General features: G+C 39.0%; 1 protein-coding gene across 4 annotated transcripts in view; it reads left to right on the plus strand.

Moving 5' to 3' along the window:
- Positions 1 to 25,224, plus strand: part of HOOK3 (hook microtubule tethering protein 3) — a gene marked incomplete at its 3' end in the record, with an annotated part of 143,297 nt that overhangs the window by 41,848 nt on the left and 76,225 nt on the right. For all 4 annotated transcript variants that reach the window (XM_084628916.1, XM_084628918.1, XM_084628917.1 and 1 more), the window contains exons 4-9: positions 6,494 to 6,544; positions 10,149 to 10,281; positions 12,627 to 12,694; positions 19,038 to 19,100; positions 20,833 to 20,916; positions 21,772 to 21,935. In XM_084628916.1, coding sequence (XP_084485042.1) covers positions 6,494 to 6,544; positions 10,149 to 10,281; positions 12,627 to 12,694; positions 19,038 to 19,100; positions 20,833 to 20,916; positions 21,772 to 21,935 — 563 coding nt within the window. The remainder of the gene's footprint in view (positions 1 to 6,493; positions 6,545 to 10,148; positions 10,282 to 12,626; positions 12,695 to 19,037; positions 19,101 to 20,832; positions 20,917 to 21,771; positions 21,936 to 25,224) is intronic.

The raw sequence follows: 25,224 nt of genomic DNA on the forward strand, positions 1-25,224 counted from the left end.
CGCTGCTGCCACATTTGAGCTTCAGCCCTGTCTTCAGCCCGCCACTTACTCTCTTCAGCCCGCCGCCTCTCCTCCCGGTCATTTTGTGCTTTCCTGCACTCTGACATTATTTGCCTCCACGCATCATCTGTGCTCTGTAAGTGTGGGAGGACAGTATGAGCTCGGAGAACATTTCATCGCGAGTGTTTTTTTTTTTTTCTTTCTAAGCTTCACTAGCCTCTGGGAAGGAGAAGATCCTGTGATCATTGAAACACATGCAGCTGGTGGAGAAAAAAAAAGGGACAGCGGTGTTTAAAAAGACACAATTTATAAAACAGTGGCTACACTCTTTCAGGGTAAACCTTGCTGTTAACATTACATACATAGCACATGTGCTTTCGTTACAAGGTCTCATTTTGCCTCCCCCCACCGCGTGGCTACCCCCTCAACCTTCCCCCCTCCCCGTGGCTAACAGCGGGGAACATTTCTGTTTAGCCACAGGCAAACAGCCCAGCAGGAATGGGCTCCTCTGAGTGTCCCCTGAAGAAAAGCACTCTATTTCAACCAGGTGACCATGAATTATATCTCACTCTCCTGAGGATAACACAGAGAGATAAAGAACGGATGTTGTTTGAACGCCAGCAAACATACATTGCAATGCTTTGTTGTACAATGATTCCCGAATACCTGTTACTGGCCTGGAGTGGTAAAGTGTCCTACCATGAAGGACGCAATAAGGCTGCCCTCCCCAGAAACCTTTTGCAAAGGCTTTGGGAGTACATCCAGGAGAACCGCGAATGCCAGGGCAAAGTAATCCTTTCACATGCTTGCTTTTAAACCATATATAGTATTTTAAAAGGTACACTCACTGGAGGTCCCTTCTCCGCCTGCTGGGTCCAGGAGGCAGTTGGGTGGGTTCGGGGGGTACTGGCTCCAGGTCCAGGGTGAGAAACAGTTCCTGGCTGTCGGGAAAACCGGTTTCTCCGCTTGCTTGTTATGAGCTATCTACAACCTCATCATCATCATCTTCTTCGTCCCCAAAACCTGCTTCCGTATTGCCTCCATCTCCCTTGAAGGAGTCAAACAACACGGCTGGGGTAGTGGTGGCTGAACCCCCTAAAAAGGCATGCAGCTCATCATAGAAGCGGCATGTTTGGGGCTCTGACCCAGAGCGGCCGTTCGCCTCTCTGGTTTTCTGGTAGGCTTGCCTCAGCTCCTTCAGTTTCATGCGGCACTGCTTCGGGTCCCTGTTATGGCCTCTGTCCTTCATGCCCTGGGAGATTTTGACAAAGGTTTTGGCATTTCGAAAACTGGAATGGAGTTGAAGTTGCAGTGGGGGAGGTTTAGGTTGGATATTAGGAAAAACTTTTTCACTAGGAGGGTGGTGAAACACTGGAATGCGTTACCTAGGGAGGTGGTAGAATCTCCTTCCTTAGAAGTTTTTAAGGTCAGGCTTGACAAAGCCCTGGCTGGGATGATTTAATTGGGGATTGGTCCTGCTTTTGAGCGGAGTGTTGGACTAGATGGCCTCCTGAGGTCCCTTCCAACCCTGATATTCTATGATTCTGATAGCAGGGATTCCTCTCCCCAAACAGCGATCAGATCCCGTACCTCCCGTTCGGTCCATGCTGGAGCTCTTTTGCGATTCTGGGACTCCATCATGGTCACCTCTGCTGATGAGCTCTGCATGGTCACCTGCAGCTTGCCATGCTGGCCAAACAGGAAATGAGATTCAAAAGTTCGCGGTTCTTTTCCTGTCTACCTGTCCAGTGCATCTGAGTTGAGAGTGCTGTCCAGAGCGTTCACAATGGAGCACTCTGGGATAGCTCCCGGAGGCCAATACCGTCGAATTGTGTCCACAGTACCCCAAATTCGAGCCGGCAAGGCCGATTTAAGCACTAATCCACTTGTCATGGGTGGAGTAAGGAAATCGATTTTAAGAGCCCTTTAAGTCGAAATAAAGGGCTTCATCGTGTGGACGGGTGCAGGTTTACCTCGATTTAATGCTGCTAAATTCGACCTAAAGTTCTAGTGTAGACCAGGGCTAAGAAACTAGAAATAGAGGAAGACCGAGGGTGCATTGGATAGACACGGTAAAGAATGACACAGAACAGAAAATTTTAAAAATGAACAGAGAGGTGAAACTGGTACAAGATGAAGTGGTAGAAAGACTTCAGTCAGTCTCATTGTTGCTGCTGAGCTCATGGGCAGGAATCAAAGATGTAATGGTAGGACTTGTATCCCACCTTTAGGTCAGGGACTGTAGTGCAAACACCTGAGTGTGTTTAATCCATCCAGCAGAGAGCAGTATGCTATATGTAGTTTGTATATGGAATTACTTCTACTTCTGTCATTGCTTGACTGAATGCCCCTTTGTTTTCTAAAGCTCTGAAACAATATAATTATATTCTCCCCTCAGTCCTGGTATTTAACTTTTACAAATTAATCAGTTGCTCTTAGCACTTGCTTTGCTTCCCTGTTGTGATATAAATGTTTTTGTCACTGTATTTGAATTTCTCCTTAAAATGTGTGTTGTGACTGGAAGGTGATGATAATATTGCTACTGAGTCGAATTTAAAATAGAAAACAGTTGCACTAATTTCCCACGCTGATTGGCCCTTGGCAGCAGCTGTATTCCAGCATATTTGCTGTAAGCCACTAAAAATGTCCCTTCCCTGCTGGACTCATGATTAGTGTTAGATGTTAGACCAGTCTAAGTTGGTGTTACTTGTATTATGGTGGGTCTTATGATTGGCTGGTTGTGTGTTTTACCATGGTGTTGCAGCAAACACTTGAACGGGATGTATCGAGGTATTGATTGTTATGGAGATAGAAAGATGGGGTCATGGAGATCAGATGTTGGGTTTCTTTTCAGTCACCTCTGTCTGAGGCGCTCTCTAACCACCCTAGTCTTGGTAGCAGATGAGCTGGAATCTCCTACTCAAAAAGGGGTGAAATCTGGGCTGGGGATTATATGGAAGGAACATGATCACTTTCTTTTTGATTAGGGAATCTTGATTCACATGGGGAAAAGGGTAGTATTTTTCATTTTATTTCTTTGTCACTTTTGGGAAATACTCAAGGTCCCCATGTACTCTGAGGTAAACTGGACTTAATTCTGCAGCATGGCCCTTGGTTTCTATGGCACTTCAGTGCAGCTGGCTGGAAATTTTGCGGCAGCCTCAGGTAAATTCAAAATTGGAGGTTTTTAATGAATCATTTATGAAAATGAATAATACAATCAGTACAGCATTCCTTATCGTGTTCGATTTAATATTAAAATCAAGTAATTTACCTTTCCCCTAAATTTTAAATTTGCTGCAGATTTTTGTAATGAAAATGCATAACTGCTGTGAACATCTTTTTTCCAGAGGTGGTGGGGACTGGATGCCTTGGCAGTTGGAACTTTTGACACCAGAGAAGGTGTGGGAGGTGGTTTAGGATTGTGGAATTAATGACAATTCTTTGTTCAGTCTCACATCATTAGAGAGCTTGGAATAGCTGCAGTATGCAGTTTGCTCTGCAGTGTCTCCAGTTTCTCATTTTAGGCTGATCTTTATTTAAAAAATCCAAGTAGATAGCATTTTTTCTAGTCTGATTTGAGATTTCATGGTCATCGTGACACCCATAAACCTATCCCAAGTGTTTTTAGCTAACATTTGTGCTTTTGGGGATGGAGGGTCTGTTTCATTGTTTAGCCAGTGGAGAGTGATAGAGCTGAATGGCTTTCAGAGCTCTCTGTTGGCTAACTCTGTTGTTGGCCAAGTAGGTCATCACAGTGTGCCCTTTAATATCAGTACAGTGGTTCCTAAATTTTCTCTGCATTGTCTTCTTAGGTCTTGTTGGAATACGGATGGCTTGTGGCACTGCTTAGAGTGCTCTTTACTGGGCTACGTATAGAGTGTGTTTATAATCTTCTCCCATCACTCTAAAGGACATGAAGAGTTATTCCCCCTCCCCTCCCCATAGTGTCTACAAAGCCATAACATCTATGAGTGGCTATTGACTGGTACATAGGTTGGTGAATCCTAGCTGCCTACATTCAGAAGCAGTTTCTCATGAATAGTTTTCTGTCTACATCATGGACAAATAGAAAGGATTGAGATGGGATTAACTCCTTTCGGGGGCAGATGCAAAATCTTCTTTGGTTGCAGTTTTGGCCAGTCTAACTTGCTGAAGTACTAAGGGAGCGTCTATCTTTGACTGAGAGCCAGGCCCCTCATAGTTAGTAAAATCAAGTTGGGGGTGATGTTAGGTCTTTTTTTTGGCAGGGCTGACAGGCGTTCCAGGGTTGAGATCATCTGCTACCACAAATGTAAAAAGGAAGGGACACACTTTAAGTTTAGTATAGTTAGAGATGTAACCAAAACATGTCCCTTAGAGCTCCAGTATGTGTTAAATCCACAGCCAGGCTTTCTTTCTCTCTCTCTTTCTCTCTCTCTCCTATTTACCCCACTTTGTAGGAGATAAAATTTCTTGTTCTTCGAGTATGTGTCGGTGTGGATCCCACTCTATATGTGCATGCCGCTCAAGGATGTGAGATCAGAATCTTTGAACAGCAGTGTCCATTGGGCCATGCCTGCACCCCACAGGTCCTCGTCCCACTCCCTCATGAGGGCATAAAGGTCAGCAGAGTGATCAGACCCATCCTTCAAGTCTCTCTTACTGCCTGTGGCAGCGAGACAGAACCAGGCTATATATGCCTGCTACCCTTTAGCTAGTGACAAGTAAAGAGAGGAAATACTCTAGGTAGATAACTAGGGTTAATTCTTGTCAGAAAATTCTTTTAATTTTCTTGCAAACCTCCTTCTTTGCCACTCCCAAAAATTATTTATTATTCAGTACTCTTCACCACAACCACTATCATGGTGGCTTCAAACCCTGTCCATCTCACAAATGACACATTCTCCTCACAGATGGAGGTAGCCATGGTTTGTTCTGCTTAGGTGAAAGCCGTATGACTGACCATTGCACTGTCTGCCAGTCTTTCTCATCAGAAATGAAAAAATCTGGAGACACTGGGCTAAAACTATTTCTGTTGGAGCAGTCTGTGAGGGGCACTTTTACACCCAGAAGAATAGGCATCAGGCTGCAAGATGAGACCTTGTACCTCCAGGTCTAGTTAGTTAGAGCCCTTGTGAGCTGCAATGCAACTCTGAAGGCAAATTCTGATAAGGCAGCTGACACTGTACTGATTGGCTGTCCATGACTGTCCATTGGCTGTCCATGACTTGCCCAAGTCAGCTTATCGCTGATGGCTGCTCCGGCACCAAAAGACTGAGATGTATCCTCCACTTGGAATCAAGGTAGACCAGAACACCAAACGGGCCATGGTTCCTAGCACCAGTGCTTTTACCTCCTGTAAAAAGGGAAAAGCTCAGAGGCCTAAGAAAAGATCATTTGCCTTCGGGCTCCTCCTTGGAATTTGGCAGAAAGTCCTTTAGTAATACAGGGCAAGTGACATGGTATTGATTCCTGGCCCAGTACTAAGTAGTACCAAAACAGCCCGTGTACCTACATCTGCTACTGATACCTTGGCTCTGGCGAGCAAAGCCCTAATGGATCCAGCAGACCAACTATTGTTGGAAGTCACTGCTTATCTGGTGCCATCCTCTGTATTGAGGACGTTACTCTTGGCACTAACTCTGATGTCTAAATTCTCAGTACTGACAGTACCCCCAGAGTTCAGCACCACCTTTAGCAGAAATCTACTCCTTTTCTTTCCTGTCTGGGCCGTACCTTTTCCCTCCAACTAGCCTAGAGCCTTCCCCATTCACCGAGATCAGGAAATAGTTCACCCTCTCATTTTGGAGCCCCAGCTTCCCCATCACTTTCATGACACTGGCTTAAACAGTGCTACTCTTACAATTTTTCACCATGGCCTGAGTCAAAGCCCATTCCAGTCAGTAGGAATTTTTGTCATTCACTTCATTGTGCTCCATTGGCTGGCGTTGACTTCGGATCAGGCCCGCATCATGGGACAATCATATATAATCATAATGAATTATTGATTCAGGCAAGATACTTTTCACTAGAAATACAAATGGACTTACATTTGTGTATGTGATTCTGCTTACAGTATTACTTGTGATTTTTTTAGCCTGCTGTATACCTACACAATTGTTTTTATATATTTATATAAATACAGTAGAATTTCAATTTTACTAAAACCAGCCTTATAAATGACCAGTTACATAAATAATTTTTCCGGAAGGGGGGGAAAATCACATAATGAAAGTGATGTCGATGAACAAGTCGACATCTCTTCACATTCCAATTTCTTCAATGGATGGGAAGTATCTTTGCAGTGGTGTAAAGAACAAGACGACGACGATGTAGTGCACCATACTGCAATTTATGCACCATACCTACTGTAATTTTGAGATGTACAATTTTTTGAGCATTTCAATTTTATAAACATCAGTCCCCAATTAGTTTGTAAAATTAGAGGTTCTACTGTATCTTAAATTCAGTGGCTTTCTATATTTTAATTTCTCTCTCTTCCATCAAACAGATAAGCAATCTGAAGAAAATTTTAAAAGGAATACTGGATTATAATCATGAGGTAAGAACTGTTTCTCAGTGCTCTATACAGACCTTTCCTTTTGCTGAATATATTCATTATGCTTGTTGAACATGTTACAGAGTATTGTTTCGTTTAGTATTAGGTCCAGATATATCACATGTGCTCAGCACCCAGCAACTTCCATTGGAGCTGAGCTCTTTCAAAAAATCTGACCCTTTCCTCATGAAATGAAACTGTTCATTTTTCTAAATAGCTATTCTGTATCTTATCCGCCCTTCCATACTCTTTAAACCTATTCTACCAAAATAAATGAACTCATCATGGACTATCCTTGAGTACTAGACTGCTCCAAAGCTTTATTCCATGCTTCATCAAATATGCCACTAAGGAACAAACCCAACTTCCAAATTGTGTTGAAAATAAAAGCACTAATATTCTTAAGCATCTTGACATGAAAATAGTAGATGTTCTTGGTGACTCCATATTGGAGTTGAATGCATAAAAAATAAAGCTTGTCTGTCTGACTTTCTCCTCTGCTCCTAGTAAAGACTATCACTTTCATTTTTTTCTATGGGGAAAATACTCAATTGAGGTGGGGAGAGAGGAGTTAATTAAAAGTTTTAATTTTGGACTGTTAGAGATCTACTATTGTGGCATGTGTGTTCTATGGGGAAGCTCTTGTGCTGCTTGTCTCCAAGACTGCACTCCATGGGAAGGAAAACAAGATATATTTATTCCCTGCTATGTGCTGAGGTAGCTGGTGCATTAAGAATGCAGTGAAACAGGCACATTATGGAATACTCCAAGCACTTGTTTTCTGTCTGAACAGTATAAATATTCTAGAGAGGAGGAAGATAATACATTTGCTAAGACTTTTGGGGAGGGGGCAACATTTTCAAAAATGTTAGACTAACGTTAGACTCCCAAATTCAAGCTTAATAAATAGACTGATTTTCAGAAGTTCTGAGTATCCCATTAAAGTTAGCTCATGTTAAAGTCTCAGGAGGGTAGGAATTCAGAACTTTGATGTTTCTGAGCAAACATGCCAAGTCCTGTTAGCTGCTCAGAATGAATCTATCAGAAAGACATACATACATTTTTCTTGGGAATTGTTTATCTGCTATGTAACAACCCCATATGGATCCTTTTCCGTGCCCTGCACACACACTGCTTGCTACCTTCACTTGTCAATCTGGGTTTAAAAGAATCTTCTCTTATACTTCATTCGGCAGATATTTCTTTCATGGTCATGTTGAAGGAAGAGCAGTTAGTCCACAGCCTCTGGGTTTGTGAGAGCTTGATGCATTATAAAAGTTCCTTATATCCTAGAATACCAATGTTGTATTTTCAAAATGATGTCAGCTCCTTTTTAAGCCACTAAGTATATGTAAGTTTAAGTTTCTGACATGGTTAATTTATTTTAGAAAGTCAGTGACTTAAATTCAGAAAATGACTGAGCTTCAAGCTTTGACTGATTCATTAAGTACAAAATTCTTCAAAGATAAGATGCATCTGTGGAACATCCCAGATTGCTTCCAAAAGTGCATGGTGATGAAGATCCACTTACATTTGTCAGTTGTCCTGCCTACATTTTTCTCATCTGAGTGCACATCCTGGCAAAGTCCTTCTGCACAAGCTAGATGTGAAAAGATTAGGCTTTTACCTAGCATAGAGAAAAGCCTTGGAGAATTAGAGCACTTTTTTTGTTTCATTTTACAGTAACTCAATGGTTTATGGAGTATCCAAGGGGATTCTAATGGCTGTCATAAAGTATCCTGCACTATTACAGCCTCGCAGGAGAACAAGTTGATGGTCCTGTCCAGGATCCTGTGTACTTTATGATCTCCAAAGAAGTTGCCATAGACTATTCCTCTTCCCAGAGAATTCTGCTGTAAAATCTAAGCTTCCGCTATTTTCCTTAAAGTTTCTAGTATTTGTGCAAAGAAGACTTTTCAGCTGTCAGAGTCCAAACCAATATGGTGGTTGTTTCCTGAGGCTGCTAAATCCTCAAATAGCTACGACTCGTTCCTTTTTCATTTCAGTGGGGTATCGACACTGGCGCCTAATTTTAACATACCATTTTGACAGCAGTATCCAGCTAACATGTTTGTTTCACAATCCCAACCCCATGTCCTCATAGTGCCAAATGACATATGTCCTACCCAGCTTCCCTAAGAGCATCTACAAAGCAATATAAAAATCTGCATCACATCTTAAAGGTTGGGGCAATGTCAAAATTGGATATCAAAATAACCATTCAAGAAATACTGTATTGATTATATTATTCATTTTCTGTTTTAATTAATAAAAATATTCTTTTTTCAATTTACCTGGGTCTGCTACAGAATTCACGTTTTAGGTCACTGGAGTGTCAGAAAAACGAGGGAACCTTGCCCAAGAATTTAGGTCCAGTTTGCCACATAATACGCGGGCATTAGTCATGTTAATGCCCATTCTTTGGGCAAGACTTCTAAGGCAGCAAATCTCTGTTGTCTTTTTAAAACAACTTGATTTGCAAGACAGTCATTTATGTATTCTTATACATACATTTGCTAGATACTATTGTGTAAATATCTTTTCCAAAACTATTTTTTGGCTTAAAAAACCAGCAAATAAATTACACATTCCTTTCACAGTCACTCTTTTTTCCTCCGTTTGCATTTTTGATCTGTTAAATTGGCTGGTTTTTTTTCTATCTGCAATTTATGTGCTAAAAGTTTGACTCATCCCAATTTTCATAGTAATATTTTCAACTCTTACAAAGCTTTTTCTGATCTAGCAGAACTGCTTAATTCTCCTAACTAATGCTCATTAATGTATAAATCCTTCTAGATTGTAAATTGGCTTACAGTAATTGTATGTCAGGTATGATTCTCTTCTCTTTCAGCTTCTTTCCATTCTTTCTCCCTGCTTCTATGTCAAGCATTTTTTTCCTTTTGTGACCACCTTTCTGCTATTCAGTTTGTCTTGTACCATTTCAGACTGTTTCCACAGATTGAAAATCAGTTGTTTTACATCTCGGACTTGCTAAATGTCTTTTGGACCAGGCCTGTAAAACTGCTAGACCAAGGGATTAGTGACAGTTTTACAGTCTTTTGTTTTGTCATCCATCAGGGCTAGACACACACATTTATATCTTTGGAATTTTAGCTTTCCACTTCTGTGATTTACAGCTTATTTCCCAGATGCAATTAAATTATTCTGTCTGATGACATATTTTTGTATCTGAAGAATTCTTTATTTAAATTGTAGAAATACAACTTCATTTTTTTAAAAGTCCATCAGACAGGTACTGTTGGTCAGCTGTCTTTTGAACTTCCTCATGTTAATGGCTTCTTTGCTGGCCTTTCCCAGCCTGGAAGAACAGATCTGTAGTGGTGAGAGTAGTTGTTTGTTGGTATTAGTTGAGATAGCCTTCTCTGGATTCTCTGAAAGGCTGGTTGTATCAAATTATGTAGATGGAATTTGTGTTGTAGAATCTTGTCCAAAGATAAGTGGGCTGAGGATATCCAATTTATTTCACTTGAGACTCGAAGTTGGGTTTGAAAACTTTGCCAGAGATCGAAGGTGAGCTCTTTCTACTGGCTTCTTGCCTTATCTACATATTTTGATATATATATATATATGTTGTGTCTTTGTGCAGATTTTAGGGCAGCAGATTAATGACTTTACCCTTCCTGATGTTAACCTGATTGGAGAGCACTCAGATGTTGCAGAGCTTGGAAGAATGCTTCAGCTCATTTTGGGATGTGCTGTGAATTGTGAGCAGAAGCAAGGTAATCAATTTTAAATATATATTATTCTCTCTGTGTAGTTAATGCAAGTCAGACTTGCTATATAAATGATGTGGGGAAAATGGTGTGTCTGGGATTGTTGTCAGAGGCACAGTTTATTTTTCTGTGGGTCATGACTTCATTTTGTCTTATTGATGATGGTTGACATCACATTACAAGCTTCACTTGAGTTTGCAAGCTGGAACTGTGGAGCTGGTTATGTATGCTTCTGATGTATATATTTCCTTTTGGTTCCATGAATAGAAATGAAAAATAGCTTCACAGATGAAAATTACTGAACCCAGCTTTTAGTTATTAATTATTGTGGGAAGGCTCAGTTGCAGATTCTTACCTGGGTAATTACAAATTCATAGACAAGATACACATTGCACACAAAAAAATGGTTATGATATAGGTTTGGGAGCCATATGCTATAGGATCTGGATTCTGCTCCCAACTCTGACACTTGCTCCCACCTTGGGCACATGACTTAAAACTCTCTGGCCTTTTCTACTCTTGAGAATTTGCTACCCACTCAGTGGTTTCCCAGCATGCCTCATATCCATCAGCAAATGAGTCCTTTGCAGGTACTATAAAATCAGCTGATATTGGAACTTACAAATATGAGATCCAGGAAGAGGAAAAACAAAGGGCATATATTCATGAAAATGCAACAAAGACAAGAGTAGAGTCTCTGACCAGATGCACAAGGTACACAAAATGAGTCACTATTGAAAGGTAGGATGAGAATCCTGAAAATCATGGAAGGGCAGGACCTTATCTTGTATCGTGCCCTGGTCCTTCTATCTGGGAAAAAAGGGAGCTGCAACTGGAGGACAGACAGTTCCAGTGGGAATTATTGAGTGGGCATTTAAAGACAAAAATGATTACTTTGACCCAACTGTTAGTCAGGTTTCAGAGTAACAGCCGTGTTAGTCTGTATTCTCAAAAAGAAAAGGAGTACTTGTGGCACCTTAGAGACTAACCAATTTATTTGAGCATGAGCTTTCGTGAGCTACAGCTCACTTCATCGGATGCATACCGTGGAAACTGCAGAAGACATTATATACACACAGAGACCATGAAACAATACCTCCTCCCACCCCACTCTCCTGCTGGTAATAGCTTATCTAAAGTGATCATCAAGTTGGGCCATTTCCAGCACAAATCCAGGTTTTCTCACCCTCCGCCCCCCCCCCCCCCCACACACACACACAAACTCACTCTCCTGCTGGTAATAGCCCATCCAAAGTGACCACACTCTTTAAAATGTGTATGATAATCAAGGTGGGCCATTTGCAGCACAAATCCAGGTTCTCTCACTCCCTCACCCCCCTCCAAAAACCACACACACAAACTCACTCTCCTGCTGGTAATAGCTTATCCAAAGTGACCACTCTCCCTACAATGTGCATGATAATCAAGGTGGGCCATTTCCAGTACAAATCCAGGTTTTCTCACCCCCCCCATCCCCATACACACACAAACTCACTCTCCTGCTGGTAATAGCTTATCTAAAGTGATCATCAAGTTGGGCCATTTCCAGCACAAATCCAGGTTTTCTCACCCTCCACGCCCCCCTCCACCCCCACACACAAACTCACTCTGCTGCTGGTAATAGCCCATCCAAAGTGAGCACTCTCTTCACAGTGTGTATGATAATCAAGGTGGGCCATTTCCTGCACAAATCCAGGTTCTCTCACCCCCTCACCCTCCTCCAAAAACCACACACACAAACTCACTCTCCACTCTCCACTGCCTATTGCCAATATCAGTCAGGACAATAGTAGTTAATGGTTTGCCCCCTTAACTTACAAGCCCACTTTCCATAGCTACTCCACCCATGGGAAAGAGCATAGAAAGGAAAATGTGTATCCAGACAAGATGCCCTTGCAATAGGGATAACTGTATTATCCCTGTTCTTGTACATAATTTGCAGTTTTTGATACTGCAACTGGCCTACAAGCTTGTTTGTATTACAACTGAGTACTTTGCACATCAGTGATGATTTTCTTAAATATCAATATTAGAATATATACTGCTTGGTCCTGAAATGACTCGAGTTTTTGAAAATGTCTCCATCTTTCACTTGGCCTGCCAGCATATGTGCACACGCATGGACCTTTAGAAATGTCTTGCAAGCCTTGCATCATTACTTGGAAGTTTGGCTTTTTGTTACGGTGCTCCTGGGTTTATTGGGGTGGGGTCTGGACACTGACTGGGCACAAGTCCCAGGAATGGCACCTGCACAATTTGCAGGAGAGAGGTGGCTATTTACCCCTTTGTTCTGTTTGACCATCTTAAGTTTAAGTGTAAATAATGACATGCAAGAATGTTCTTGTTTTCAGAGTACATCCAGACCATCATGATGATGGAGGAGTCTGTTCAACATGTTGTCATGACAGCTATTCAGGAGGTATGCTGAAGTGTCCATAATATGTAACAATTCAGCTTTTCAATTCAGTACCGGAATATACTTTTTCTCAGTTTTGTTAACTTCAGTATAAAAAAATAATAGCAGAGGCATGGAATGTAACATTTATAAAGTTAGAATAAGGAATGTTTTCCTCTTTTGATTAGGGAAAACAGAGTTTTGCTAATCAAGCTTTATTTATATAATAGAATTCAGGCAAATTCCCACTTTTCTTTAAATCTAGAAGATTAAACTTCTAGATATTGATACAGGGTTCCCCTTCCTTTACCTCTCCTTTCCTATGGCTCCTAACAACACACTATATTTTGTTGTGTAAGTAGCAAAACAAGTACTGTAGAACGTCGTTCATTTGCACCTAGTAACGGGGAGACTCATTGAATTACTGAATTTTGTAAATGGGCAAGTAAGTGAACAAGTATAGTAAAAAGAGGAAATGCATTGCAAAATATAGTTTCTCATTTGTTAGCTGTTGTCTAGTTTTTAGTTTTAATTATTCCTGGTAATACTTCATAGTAGTCAATAAATGTACTGTAATATGTTTTGTAAAAATAACATCATTTTAGTAACATGAGACCTCACAAGAGCATTTGTTCTTAAAGCTGAGAAGTGGGGAAAGGCCACCTTTTTTGGTAAGCTTAGCAATGTTTAGTTTAGATCAGCAAGTTGACTATATACAGTTTTTTTAAGGAATGATTTCACAATCTTGCTTTAACTGATGAGTCATGCTGAGACACTAGATGGAAGCATAGCAGAAAGGAAGCAAATACAGTGAAATCGGTTGTTAATGGCTGCCATTACTTCTTCCGAGTTTTGGCTATTGAAACAGGTGCCTGCCTAATACAGGGATACTCAGCTCAGTAGGTCTTCCGTGCCTTAGTTCTGGGTCTTGCCTATGGGGCTTTAGCTAATAGTGCCTTAGCTGAAACCCAACGCTATAAAGCACTTTTCTGATTCAGATGGAGCAACTCCCTTCAAACCACTTTAGTAGCTCAACCTCACTGACATAAAAGCAGCCGAGTGGCCTCTTCTGTGACCGGAAACAGGTTTCATGGATGGTTTGTAACTCAGGACAAATTAATGTGAGAGAGACAGGAAATCTAAAAGGGGCAGAGATTTTGCTGACCTCCAAAGTAAATGTTTTCTTGGCACATGCTCCACAAGAAGGCAAAAGTTCACTAAGGTCTTTGCCAATATGTCTTTCTTTCCCAATCCATAACTGATGATCAGTTTAACTGATGTTAACATAACTGATGATCAGTTTTGCATGTTAGAAAAAATCACCATGTTTAAGCATCTAATTCCACTTAGATCTTGATAAATCAGCAGTTGAACACTAAGCTGTCTTCAGTGTGATAAATTCAGATTTGTCTACCAATATATAAAATGTGTTTTTCCTACAGTTCCCAAAAAGGGAAATAAATGATACAGATCCAAAGGTTGCTCAAGTCTTCATCATGACTTGTCTCTGCAATCCATAGTCTAGGAGTCATATGAACTGTTTGATGACCATGGAACCATGTAGAGTACTAAAACTGGTAGGGGGCAAGCACACTTGCTTCTCAGATTTAGTATTCTGGAAATGAGGGTTAAAAAAAAACAAACCCATCCCCCTAGATTATCTTTCATTCCCTGTCCTTCCCTAAGCCAGTGCTGTCAGGGAGTCAGTTCCTGGTTTCCTGACCACGTGGGTTTTTTTGGCAGTTTTTGTGCATGTGTGTCTCCTTTTCTATGTCCCCCTCCCCAATTTGTTTTGATAGGATTTTTTATAGCTGTCTTTTATTGGTCCCCAGTTTTTAGTAGCACTTTCCACTTTGCTACAGTGGACAAAAAATAAGTTTGTATTCAGGAGATGTGTTCTTTAATCTAATAAGGTATCCATATTAATAATCATGCCCATTGTTTAATGGCTTAATGAAGCATTTGTCCAGTGGCTATGAAGCTTTTTCAGTATTTGTGCCCTGTGCCAAGAAAAAAGTGACACCACAGGCTGAGGGCTCTCCTTTGGAGGGGTCTTTGAAACTCAGTTGATCAAAAGAGCTCCTTTCCAAGTAATACTCCAGATCGAAGTGGCTTGACTCTATCATTCAAAGAGTTTAGAAGACTAAGGAATTCGGAACCAAATGGAGAGTTCTGAGATGCTTATTCAAAAATCTTCAAATCCTTCTCAGAGTCAAGAGTTCAGGTCCCAGGAAAATCTTCAGAGCTGCAATCTCCATCTTTGGCGAAAAACATAGCTGGATGGGCAACAGATAAAGAGTTATTGCCAAAGAATTGTGTTCTTATTTTGCCTCAAGTAGGTAGCCTCTATGGGTCCTAGAAAGTTCAAAAGGTTTAGGGTCTTCTTGGATCCAGGACATTCAGAACTTTTTCATGGTCTGATGGACTGCTTGGAACAGACCTCTGCAGAGGGATTTGAGTGACTCAAGTATGTGGAGGAGTCACCAAATAAGTGCTGATATGATGGCCATGTAGACAGGTGAGAAGTGTAGGTATTGCATACCTACATCATCCAAGCATAGCAAAACTCTTTCCATGCAGTTAGACTGTCTTAAGAATTAGTTACATAAAAAGACCTGTTAAATAAATCTTTCTACTGTATTGCATAGTTTATTTTTCTACTTCAGTTAAATATATGTAAATGCTTATAGATGATATTTTATTAATTTATACACAATAAGTAATACTGCTCATGGAAACGTGTTTCACACCCCAGCAGAACTGGCCCATCTATCACCTGTAATAGCCTATACCTAAGGTGGTATTTTTTTCTGCGAAATGGTAATTTCACATGTGAAATTTTGTACAAGAAAATGAATTTAAAAGAATCTTCATTTTATTTGAATTTCCTGTGCTTTTGAACAACTGTATACTTTATCCAAATTTTTTAAGTAAAATCCCAAGCTAAAAAATAAATGGAAAATCTTTGTTTCTTCAGGTAGATTCTGAAACATTTCAAACACCTTATAAACCCGGTATAAACCAAACAGTCCCTTGATAGTCTGTTCATTTCAATGGAGCTGAATTCATGTGTTTCCAGCATTGAGATTCTAAGGCCCTTGCAAACATTCATGCACATAAGTAGTTCCATTGAACTCATAAGTTTGCAGGATGGGGGCCGAAGTGTGTGGTTTTCAAAGCAATGAAAAATCTAGTATAAAGTTTTTCAATTTCACATTTTACACAGATTGATTTTTCATGGCAAACAAAAATTTAATATTTCTCATGAAATCTATTTCTGTGACAATACAGCTTTGCAATTGCTTCATAATGCATCTGACAAATTATGCTGTTCTTTTCCAAAGCCTCATATATAAATAGTCATTTGGAAGGTTGATAGTTCTTTACCAATAAATAGGAAAACACCTTCATTTCCTAATAACTAAACGTAGAGACTTTATAACAAGTTCCTTTTCCCCTTCAATAAGCATGTCCACCAGACCATGAAAATAAGATCATGCTCTTTACTGCAGAGTACTTGAGGCAGTTTCAAACCTGTCTGAGGTTGCATAGCAAGAGGGACTTGCTCCTTAGATTGGTCCCAAAAATGTTGTTTTCACAGAGATAGCAAATATCAGTTTTCCTGTGTTTCAGCCTAATTATTTTCAAGGTTCGTTTTGTCTTCAGTCAGAACTATTCTTTGTAGAGGCTGCTTTATGGAATAATCAGTGATGGTGGAAAAAGTCAAAAGTCATACCATACTAGAAGTTGTAGAAGATGTTAGATATACCATTGGGTCTCTTGAAAATAAAAAATCTCCAGAAAACAGATAGCTTAGTCTGACAAAGGGAAATAAAATTAGCATGCATCTTATATATAATGCAACAGCAGTATCAAACATCTTCATGTTATGACATAATAAAATAAGCTGCAAATTACGTTTATAGAATAGAGAGAGAACAGTCGTGTATGATAAACAAGAAGAATCAAGTGTATGTTTCTAGGGCCTTCATGCACACATCTCATGATAATCTTAGTTGCCAACCTTGTATCCATGACAACACTAATAACTCAGCCCTCATGAGCAAACCAGTTAAAATTGGATAAAGGTTTTAATAACACCTAGCACGGTTATATATATTTATTTTTGTAATGCTGCTTGTCATAACTGTGGGCATGAAAAAGGTGTAATTAGAATAATAAAAGGAATGCCAGATATTTTCTATAAAAATATTAAAATATAAACTGATTAAATGAACTTGTAGTCCAGATTGTTTCGCCTGTGCTTTTAAGATCAGGGATCTGTTACCTCTCATTTATCAAAGAATAGGTTAATTGGGGGAAAATATTAGAGGTTTCTGTAGGCTGAATCATGAAGGATGGGTTGAAATTAAAGCTCGGATCATATAATTCTTAGTAAAGCATTTTATATAGCTTCTTGTGAAGTCTTATAAAAATCAAATTGTCTTGGTTAGGGATGCTGTCATAGTGAGACTGAAAACTAATGGCTGGTCTGTTAAAAGGTTATGATAGATGGCATCTGGGCAGGGGAGATGGCTTAAGTGGGCACCACAGGGTCAGTGTTGGGTTCAGTCTTAACATCGTCATTAATGATCTGGAAGAGAATATAAACAGCCACTAAAAAAATCAGGTGATTGGAAGGTGGTGTGAATGCCTCTGAGGAGAAAGGAAATAATACTAAGGGGCCTAGCAAGGTTAGAACTTTTTGGCAGGGGACTACAAAATGATATTCAACTTAGAAAACTAAGGCAATAAATTAGATACGAGTTCACAACGATATGGTTTGTGGCAATGAAAAAGGCCATTAACTTGGCATTGCAGAAACACCAAATCACAGCACAGGGACTTTATAATCCCTCTTCATAAGAATTTGGGCTCTGTAGATGGAATATTTCATTTCTGAGCAGCTTGTCACCAGAAGGTTGTAGATAAACTGGAAAGAATTTAGTGAAGAGCAACACAAATGGTCAATGGCTGGAGGGATTTTGGAGATAAGATTGACTATGCCTAAATATTTATAGGTTGGCTAAATGACAGCTAGAGAGTGGGGTGCAAAGGTGTACAAATATGTGAATGGCATGAATGTTGAGGATGGGGAGCAATTTGTTACTGTGCATTGTAATGTAACCAGAAGTTATGGGGTGTCATTTAATCAAAAGAAAACTGAGTGCTAGGTAGCAGAAGAAATTATGACAATGAGCTGTGTAACTATAGAGTGGTCATCAACAGAATGTAGTGGAAGTGGGCTGTGGAGAGATTTTTAACCCCAGGCTAGATGAAGCATGAGGAATTACACTGAAGGGAACAGTCTTGCATTGGAATCAGGATTGGTTAGATGTATGGTTAGATTGGTTAGTCCTTTTCATTTCTAATTTCTATTATTCATGTAATAGAAAAAACATACCAAAAATGAGTATGTTCCAATAATCCCCCAAACAAGCAGTACAGTAGTACTTGTTTTGGGGTTAATGTCAACATAATTATTTTTATCTGTATATTACTAGTATGTATCTCAGTCTTAACTTCTGTCTTAACATAGTTTTTTTTTCCCCTCAATCTGGGAATTTCCTTTTGCACTGTTTTTATATTTGAACTCCCCTCTAGCCATTTTGATATTGTAAAAGATTGGTTGTCTGTTCAGAAAGAGGATATATTTTCTTATCTGCTAATTTTTTCCTCTGGAGAAGCATCTCAGCCAATCTGGAGCCTCCCTAGAAAGCTATAACTAAGAAAGATATATGATTCTCTCTTTCCACCAACCCTAAAAAATCACAGGTTATGTTTCTCCAAACAATATAGTTCAATTAATATATCATGCAACTTGTAGTGTTTCAGTTTTGAAAATATTCATTTCGGAGCATGGGCTCTTAACCTAGAAATTGCAAACAAGTCAGGAGGGAGAGTCATAATCTGCACCTCTTTTTTTTTTTTAATTAAATGGGAGGAGCAGGGGCCCCAGATTTTTTGTTTTGGTGTTACATGGGGTCAAAGTATGAAAAAGGTTGAGAACCACTGTTAGAGTGAAATTTCCGGAGTAGATCTTTACTGCCATATGGATTGCTGCCAGTATTCTGCAAAAAGCATCCCGAGCTTTTCATGATGAATGATAGACAGGCATGCTTTTACAGAGAGAAATGTACCAGATAAGATTTTTTTTTCATATTCCTTTAGAGTGTTTGTCTTGCAGATTTATAATTCTCTCTGTATAACATACATAAAAATGTGGTGTGAAAACTTAAGGCTTTATCTTCAGAACAAATCTTTCTTGAGTTTAAGATTGATCTGGGTTTTTTTATAAATGAAAATTTAGCTTTTAATATACAAATAAATCTTTTGCTTTTTCTAATCCAGTGTAATCTAATTGCAGTTGATGAGTAAAGAATCTCCAGTCTCTGTTGGAAATGATGCTTACGTTGACCTTGATCGTCAGGTACCTAAGACCAGATGTTTCTTTTTCTTTAATCATAGGAAATCAGTGTGCAGTCAGTCTGGTATATGGTATGTTGTAAGCAGGCTGCCTCATCATCTTCTTCTTCTCTTTTTTTGAAAGTCTTTTGGGAAGATTCAAACAAAGGAACACACATTCAAAGTTTAAATGTAATATTTTTTCTTTGTTAAAGTACGATTTTTTAAAAGAAAGTCAGTTAATCAAAAGTTGCAATTACATATATTTATCTGTGGCTTATGTCAATCAGTAGTATGTGCTACATTTAAACAAGTAAATAAGTAAATAAAAGAACATTGGGATGTATAATTCTGAATGTGATTGTTCACAATGCATGTGCAGAACAAAAATATTTATTTGGAAAATAAAATTCATTATAAGCATTATGAATAGTTTGTAGCTAACATGCTCAAAACTGGCATTATTTCTGACATAGCAAAAGTGAAGACCTCACAAGTCACAAGATAATCAGGAAGAAACTAAATAGAATTAGTAACATTTATTAGCTGTAGACAAAACTTTTTTGCCCTAGCCAACTCTCTCTGAAGTCAATAGAAAGATATTACTTGGCTTTGGTGGGTTAGATCAGGCTCAAATATCCTTGTGGCAGTCCTGGGAACTGTTGTGAATTTCCTACTTTGAGAAATTTTGGGAAAATTCCTCAGTGGCTGAAGTATTTGTGAAAAATGCTGGACCAAATGTACATCAGCTATTGTGTGTGCATTTTGAGAGCACATTCTGTCATCTGTGTTGTGTTTCTACAGCCTCAACCACAGTCCCTAAAATGGTAGAGGGATAATCTGGAGAATGGTACTGTGTTTAATGAATCATTATATTGTAAGTTATCTGTGTGGCCATACATACTGTCTAAGAGATGGAGTTCATTTTTATATGTCAGCTGTCCCTTATAAACCTGAAAAATGAAAAGGATGCCATTCTCTACAATAGATTGGATCGTCGAGAGAAGTAGGAGGCCCTTGTAAGGCTTCTAAGAATTCTTGACATGTATTCCAAAAATACATAGTGTCTTTATGCTTGCTTCTCGGACTGATTTTCTTTGTATGTACTTAATTTTACAATCCTAGAGAAACTTGGAAGCCATAAATCTTTCCGTTATTATAAAGTCCTTTAGAGACATAACTGAATAAATGTATATGTTAAATGATGTCATTCAGATTTAGACTTTTCCTCTACCACAGCAATTGTTTCCCCTTTGTGCTGCAAAAGTAGTGTACCCAGTGGCTAGACAGGTTTTACCTTAATTGTCTATTCCTTGTAATCCATCTCCCAGTCCTTTGTGTATTTGCAAACATAGTGAAAACTGAAACTATTCACTCTTTGTAAAGAAAAGTGGTGTTGACAGTTTTTTAAATGTACAGAGGTGGTATACCTTCCAACATTCAGGTTGTGTGGGTTCTTGAGCTCAACATGGACAATGAAAATGATTGCCTTAATACTTTGTCTTGGAACAGAGCATTGCCTTCAGCTATGTTCATCTCTCACATATGAATTATCTGAGCTCTTTAATGATAAGTGCCCCTTTGTCTTATTATAAAAGTAGAATAGTTAATGATTTTTTTCAAAATAAATAAATATGAGCATAAAAACATACTTTACAGTGATGATATAATTCAACATCCTTTATGGTTACAGAGAATTACATGTATTATAGTAATGTTATTGTGAAAATAAAAATGTTTATATTAATTTTAAATAGTTGAAGAAAACTACAGAAGAATTAAATGAAGCCTTAGCAACAAAAGAAGAAATTGCTCAGAGGTGCCATGAATTAGATATGCAGGTAGGTAGTTTATTATATGTGCACAATAAATTTATGGAAATTGTGGAGTTAGATTGAGAAAGAAGGGGCATGGTGACTCTAAGGCAGCTGAAGAAAGGAGGCAGCTTGGAGACTGGTCTTTTTAAAAGTATACTCAGAAGTTGTACTTCTTTAACTATACCACTTTAGTTATAAAAATACAATCTGCCTGAGTGTGATTGCAGTATAAAGGGGCTTTATACTAGTATAGCTGTTCTCATACAAGAAGGGAATATGCTATATTGGTATTATAGCATTAGGAGTTGTACAGGTATAACTATTTGGGGGGGGGGAGAGTCGTGCCCCTTACCAAAATAGTTACACCAATACAAAAATTATGTGAAGAACACGTCTTAGGTCATCTTTTTTGAGTAAATTGAGCAAACTTGATCTGGAAGAGAATGAAGAGAATAAACCTGGAGCTCAGAAATGATGTTTTATCAAAGTCAATTTTCAGAGTAAAAGTGCGCTTTAATAAGATTTTATTACAGCACACTAACATTTTGGTTTCGAAGGTAGACTAAGACTTTAATGTATTAGTCTTTTTGTTTAATAACTGGCTAAATTGTGTTTGGTTTTAGATGTCTCTAATAAACATAATTTAGAATCTATATTCTTAAAAATTAATGTTGTTACGCCCCCATTGTTATAATACCTTGGGTACATCACATAGCAATTGGATAAATATTAAGGCTAGGATGTGTTGCTCTCATATAAATTTATTAAAAGTCTATCTATCGCCAGTTATGGGTCATATTAGCTCCATCACTTGCACACAAGTTTTGCTCTTTAAGCTGACAATTTCATTGTTCCAGTTTTGCAATTTTGTTGTAACAGGTTGCAGCACTTCAAGAGGAGAAAAGTAGTTTACTAGCTGAGAACCAGATCCTGATGGAACGTTTGAACCAATCTGATTCTATAGAAGATCCCAACAGCCCTGCAGGGCGAAGGCACCTGCAACTACAGACACAGTTAGAACAGCTCCAGGAGGAAACATTTAGGTAAAGAGATCCAGAGTTGGTAAATTTCATTTCAAACTAACAGACTTCTTATGAAGTATTCCAGAAAGCAGATATTTCTTTTTAACTAGTAAACATTTTGTTCCTATTGGCAGTTATGTTGAAATATTATATTGGGTGCTCATAATGACTGCTGTAGTTAAGTTTACAAATAAGTTGCCATTATGACCCATCTTTTTATAAGCTTAGATTTAATGAACATTTTGCTTTTTAGGCTGAAATTTTCCATGCTTGCTGTCTGCTCAAAGTAGTAGTTTAAAAATCTGTATGTAATCCCTTCAGACATTTTTTAGCTCAGTGAGGATAAAATATATAGACTTACAGCTAACCACTGTTCTGGACAAGATTACCTCAAAACCAAGAAATTCCCAGTTGAAAGGTTGGTATGGACAGTGTCATTAATAATAGAGTGTTTCCTCAGCTAAGTTTGAAAAAACAATTTTTTGTGATTTACTCAAAGATAAAAGCAGTGCTTGAGAGAGCTCCACTCCCACTCACATTTCCTCCACTACCACTTTGTTTTTTCCTGCCTCAGCTCTGCTTTGTTCTCTTCCAAATAATTCTTTCTCTTCCCTCTTCTAGTTCTGTGCGTCTAACACCTGACAAGTTATCCACCACATTTAACTACATAAGCCTCCTACTCTGTCCCCTTCCTCTGTTTCTACTATTTCTTCTCAAGATGATGCCACTTTCAATAAGGGCAAAATCAACAACCTCTCTTATTCTCTGGGGCCAATCCCACCGTCTCCTCCTTTGCCCCATCTCTGATTCTGACGTCTTTTTTCAATCCTTTTCTTACCTCAGAACCAGTGGCTTTGGTCCAGTCTTTTCCCACTGCTTCATTTCTCTTAGCTGCTGTCCCTCTGTCTTGGTTCCTTCCCCTCTGTGTTCAAACATGCTCTCATTTTCCACTATCCTAAAAAAAAATTCACTGTATTTTATGTTACTCCAACTAGTGTCCTTTTCCCTCCTTACATCCACATTATGTATGAGTAGTGTACACATATTCCTGCTAATTAATGCTTTGACTCTCTTAAGTCTTGACATCACTATCTTCATTCTGCTGAAATTGTACATACCACATTCACTAATGACCACTTCCTAGTTATGCTGATCAGCTTCTTCTTTTCTCTTTCTTTTTCCGCACTTTCTTTCATTCTGTTGATCAGTTCATTCTCCTCCGCACACTTCTGCTCAGGTCTGCCCCTGCTAGTTCTCCTTTTAGAATATTGACCTGTCCTTAAAGAGTTTTTTCCTTGTGGCCTGTTCCGTTGCCACCTCTCCATCTATCCTCCAGGACTCTGCCCTCGGTGTCCTCTTTTCTGCACTCTCTACATTATGTCTTTCAAGTTTAATTCTCAAGCCTGTGTGACATACTACTACTGCAAACTCCAGTAAATCAGATTTAAAGTGGTTACAGCCTCATTGGTACCCAGTGCATCTGGGCTGAATTCAGAGCATCATGTCTAAACCTGTTCTCTTCCCACCCAAAATCTCTCCTCTCCTCTCTTCTCTGTCCATGACATCATCAGCCTTCTTGGTCTGTCAGTCCCGGAAACTGTGTGTCATTTTTTATTTTCTTTTTTCTCTTGCCTCTCCCATTGACCATATCTTGTCTCAGATCTTGTAACCCCTTTCTCATTGGTCTCATTAAATAAACTGCTGCTCTCTCTTGCCTGACCCATCCCCTTCTTAGCTACCTTTACCGGCTTTCATTTTCTTTTTGTATCAAAGTCATGCTCTTCTTTCTCACTTCCAAGGCTCCGCACAGCTTTGCCTTGCCTATGCAATCTCTTCCTCCCCCCAAACAGGATGCTTCACCGAAATTTCTCTTGATTATTCCCAGCATCCCTTCGCAGTTTCATGCCTTCTTTCACATTGCCCTCTGTGCTTGGTACCGCTCCCGTTTAGTATTTACCATGTGTTGGAATTATTAAGAATATTTGAATTAATATTAATACGGTAAACCACCAAACACTAACTTAACCATAAATTCCTTTATTAAAGTGAAAGGCCAAATGGTATGTATACAATTGCTTTAAACATGCCTAAAAAGCCTAGATACTAAGCAATTTACTACATCCAAACAATAACAAAACATTTATAAGCCTTTGATCAAGGTACTTACAAATGGGTTAAAGCTGGGGTGCTTGGTCCCACATTGATCAACTCCAACCTGTTCAGGTGGGTGTAAGCAATGGGTCCTGTAAGAGTTTACTTTTTATACCCTTTAACAAACAAGTGATGTCACTGCCAATTACTGACTTCAGGTAACAACCAATTTGAGACAGTTCACTCTTATTTCCAGTCTTAATCCAGATAAGATTTACAACCTCCTTTTTTCCCCAAGGCCTTTCCTCCCATAACTGCGGTCCAACAGTTTGCCCATTGCACTTGAGTTCACACAGGCTTTACCACTGATGTGTGGTTGGAGAAGGGCCTTGTTGGCTCATTTTAAGACAGAATCTTTGTTTTATTTAAAACCATCTGCAGTCGCCCCTATTGGCCAAAGGTCATCTTTTTAGAAATTTCCTTTTATCTCATTAGTTATTCTTTGAACCAGACATCCTCTCTGCTTTATTCCTTCTGACCTTCTAACTTATTTTCAAGGCCTCCCTTCTACTTCCTAGTCAGGGCATTTCTTTACAGCACATTTTTCTTAACCAAATTTAAGCTAACCCTAATTTAATTCAAATTTAAGCTAACTCTAATTCTTTAATTTCATATTTATCCTACACCATGCAACCTCTCTCCTTCAAAAACCTGAACAACCATATTTTACATTGTGTTCCATCTATTAAAGAGCACACCCCACTTCTACTGTATCCTATTATATTCTCTTATGCATTTATGGTATAATTTCTTAGGGCAAAGGCTCTGTTATTTGTTCAGCACATTTTGAATGTTGGCCAAAATGGGATCTTTTGGAGGTGCTGAACATCCGCAGCTTCCATTAAAAAAAGGCCACTTATCTGGCTGCCCAAATGTGGATAGAGTATGTTGTCTAAGGTACCTGCATTTGGAAAATGTTGACCATTGTACATAATCCTGCTTATGCTGGGATAAAACAAAGTGTAAATGTAATCCTCTTTGTGCGCCAGAAAAGATTATATTTTTGTGCCCCAGGCATTCTGAGAGGAGTGTTTTAGCAAAGATTTTCAGTAGCATGTGAAAGCCTTAGGATTTCTTTCTTTCAAATAAAACTATGATGGAAAGTATACATCTCCTTGTTGCACTGCAAGGCAGAGTTGTTGATGACATTGACTTAGAA

This window comes from Lepidochelys olivacea, assembly GCF_965140295.1.
Source record: "Lepidochelys olivacea isolate rLepOli2 genome assembly, chromosome: 5".
NCBI classification, from domain to species: Eukaryota; Metazoa; Chordata; order Testudines; family Cheloniidae; genus Lepidochelys; species Lepidochelys olivacea.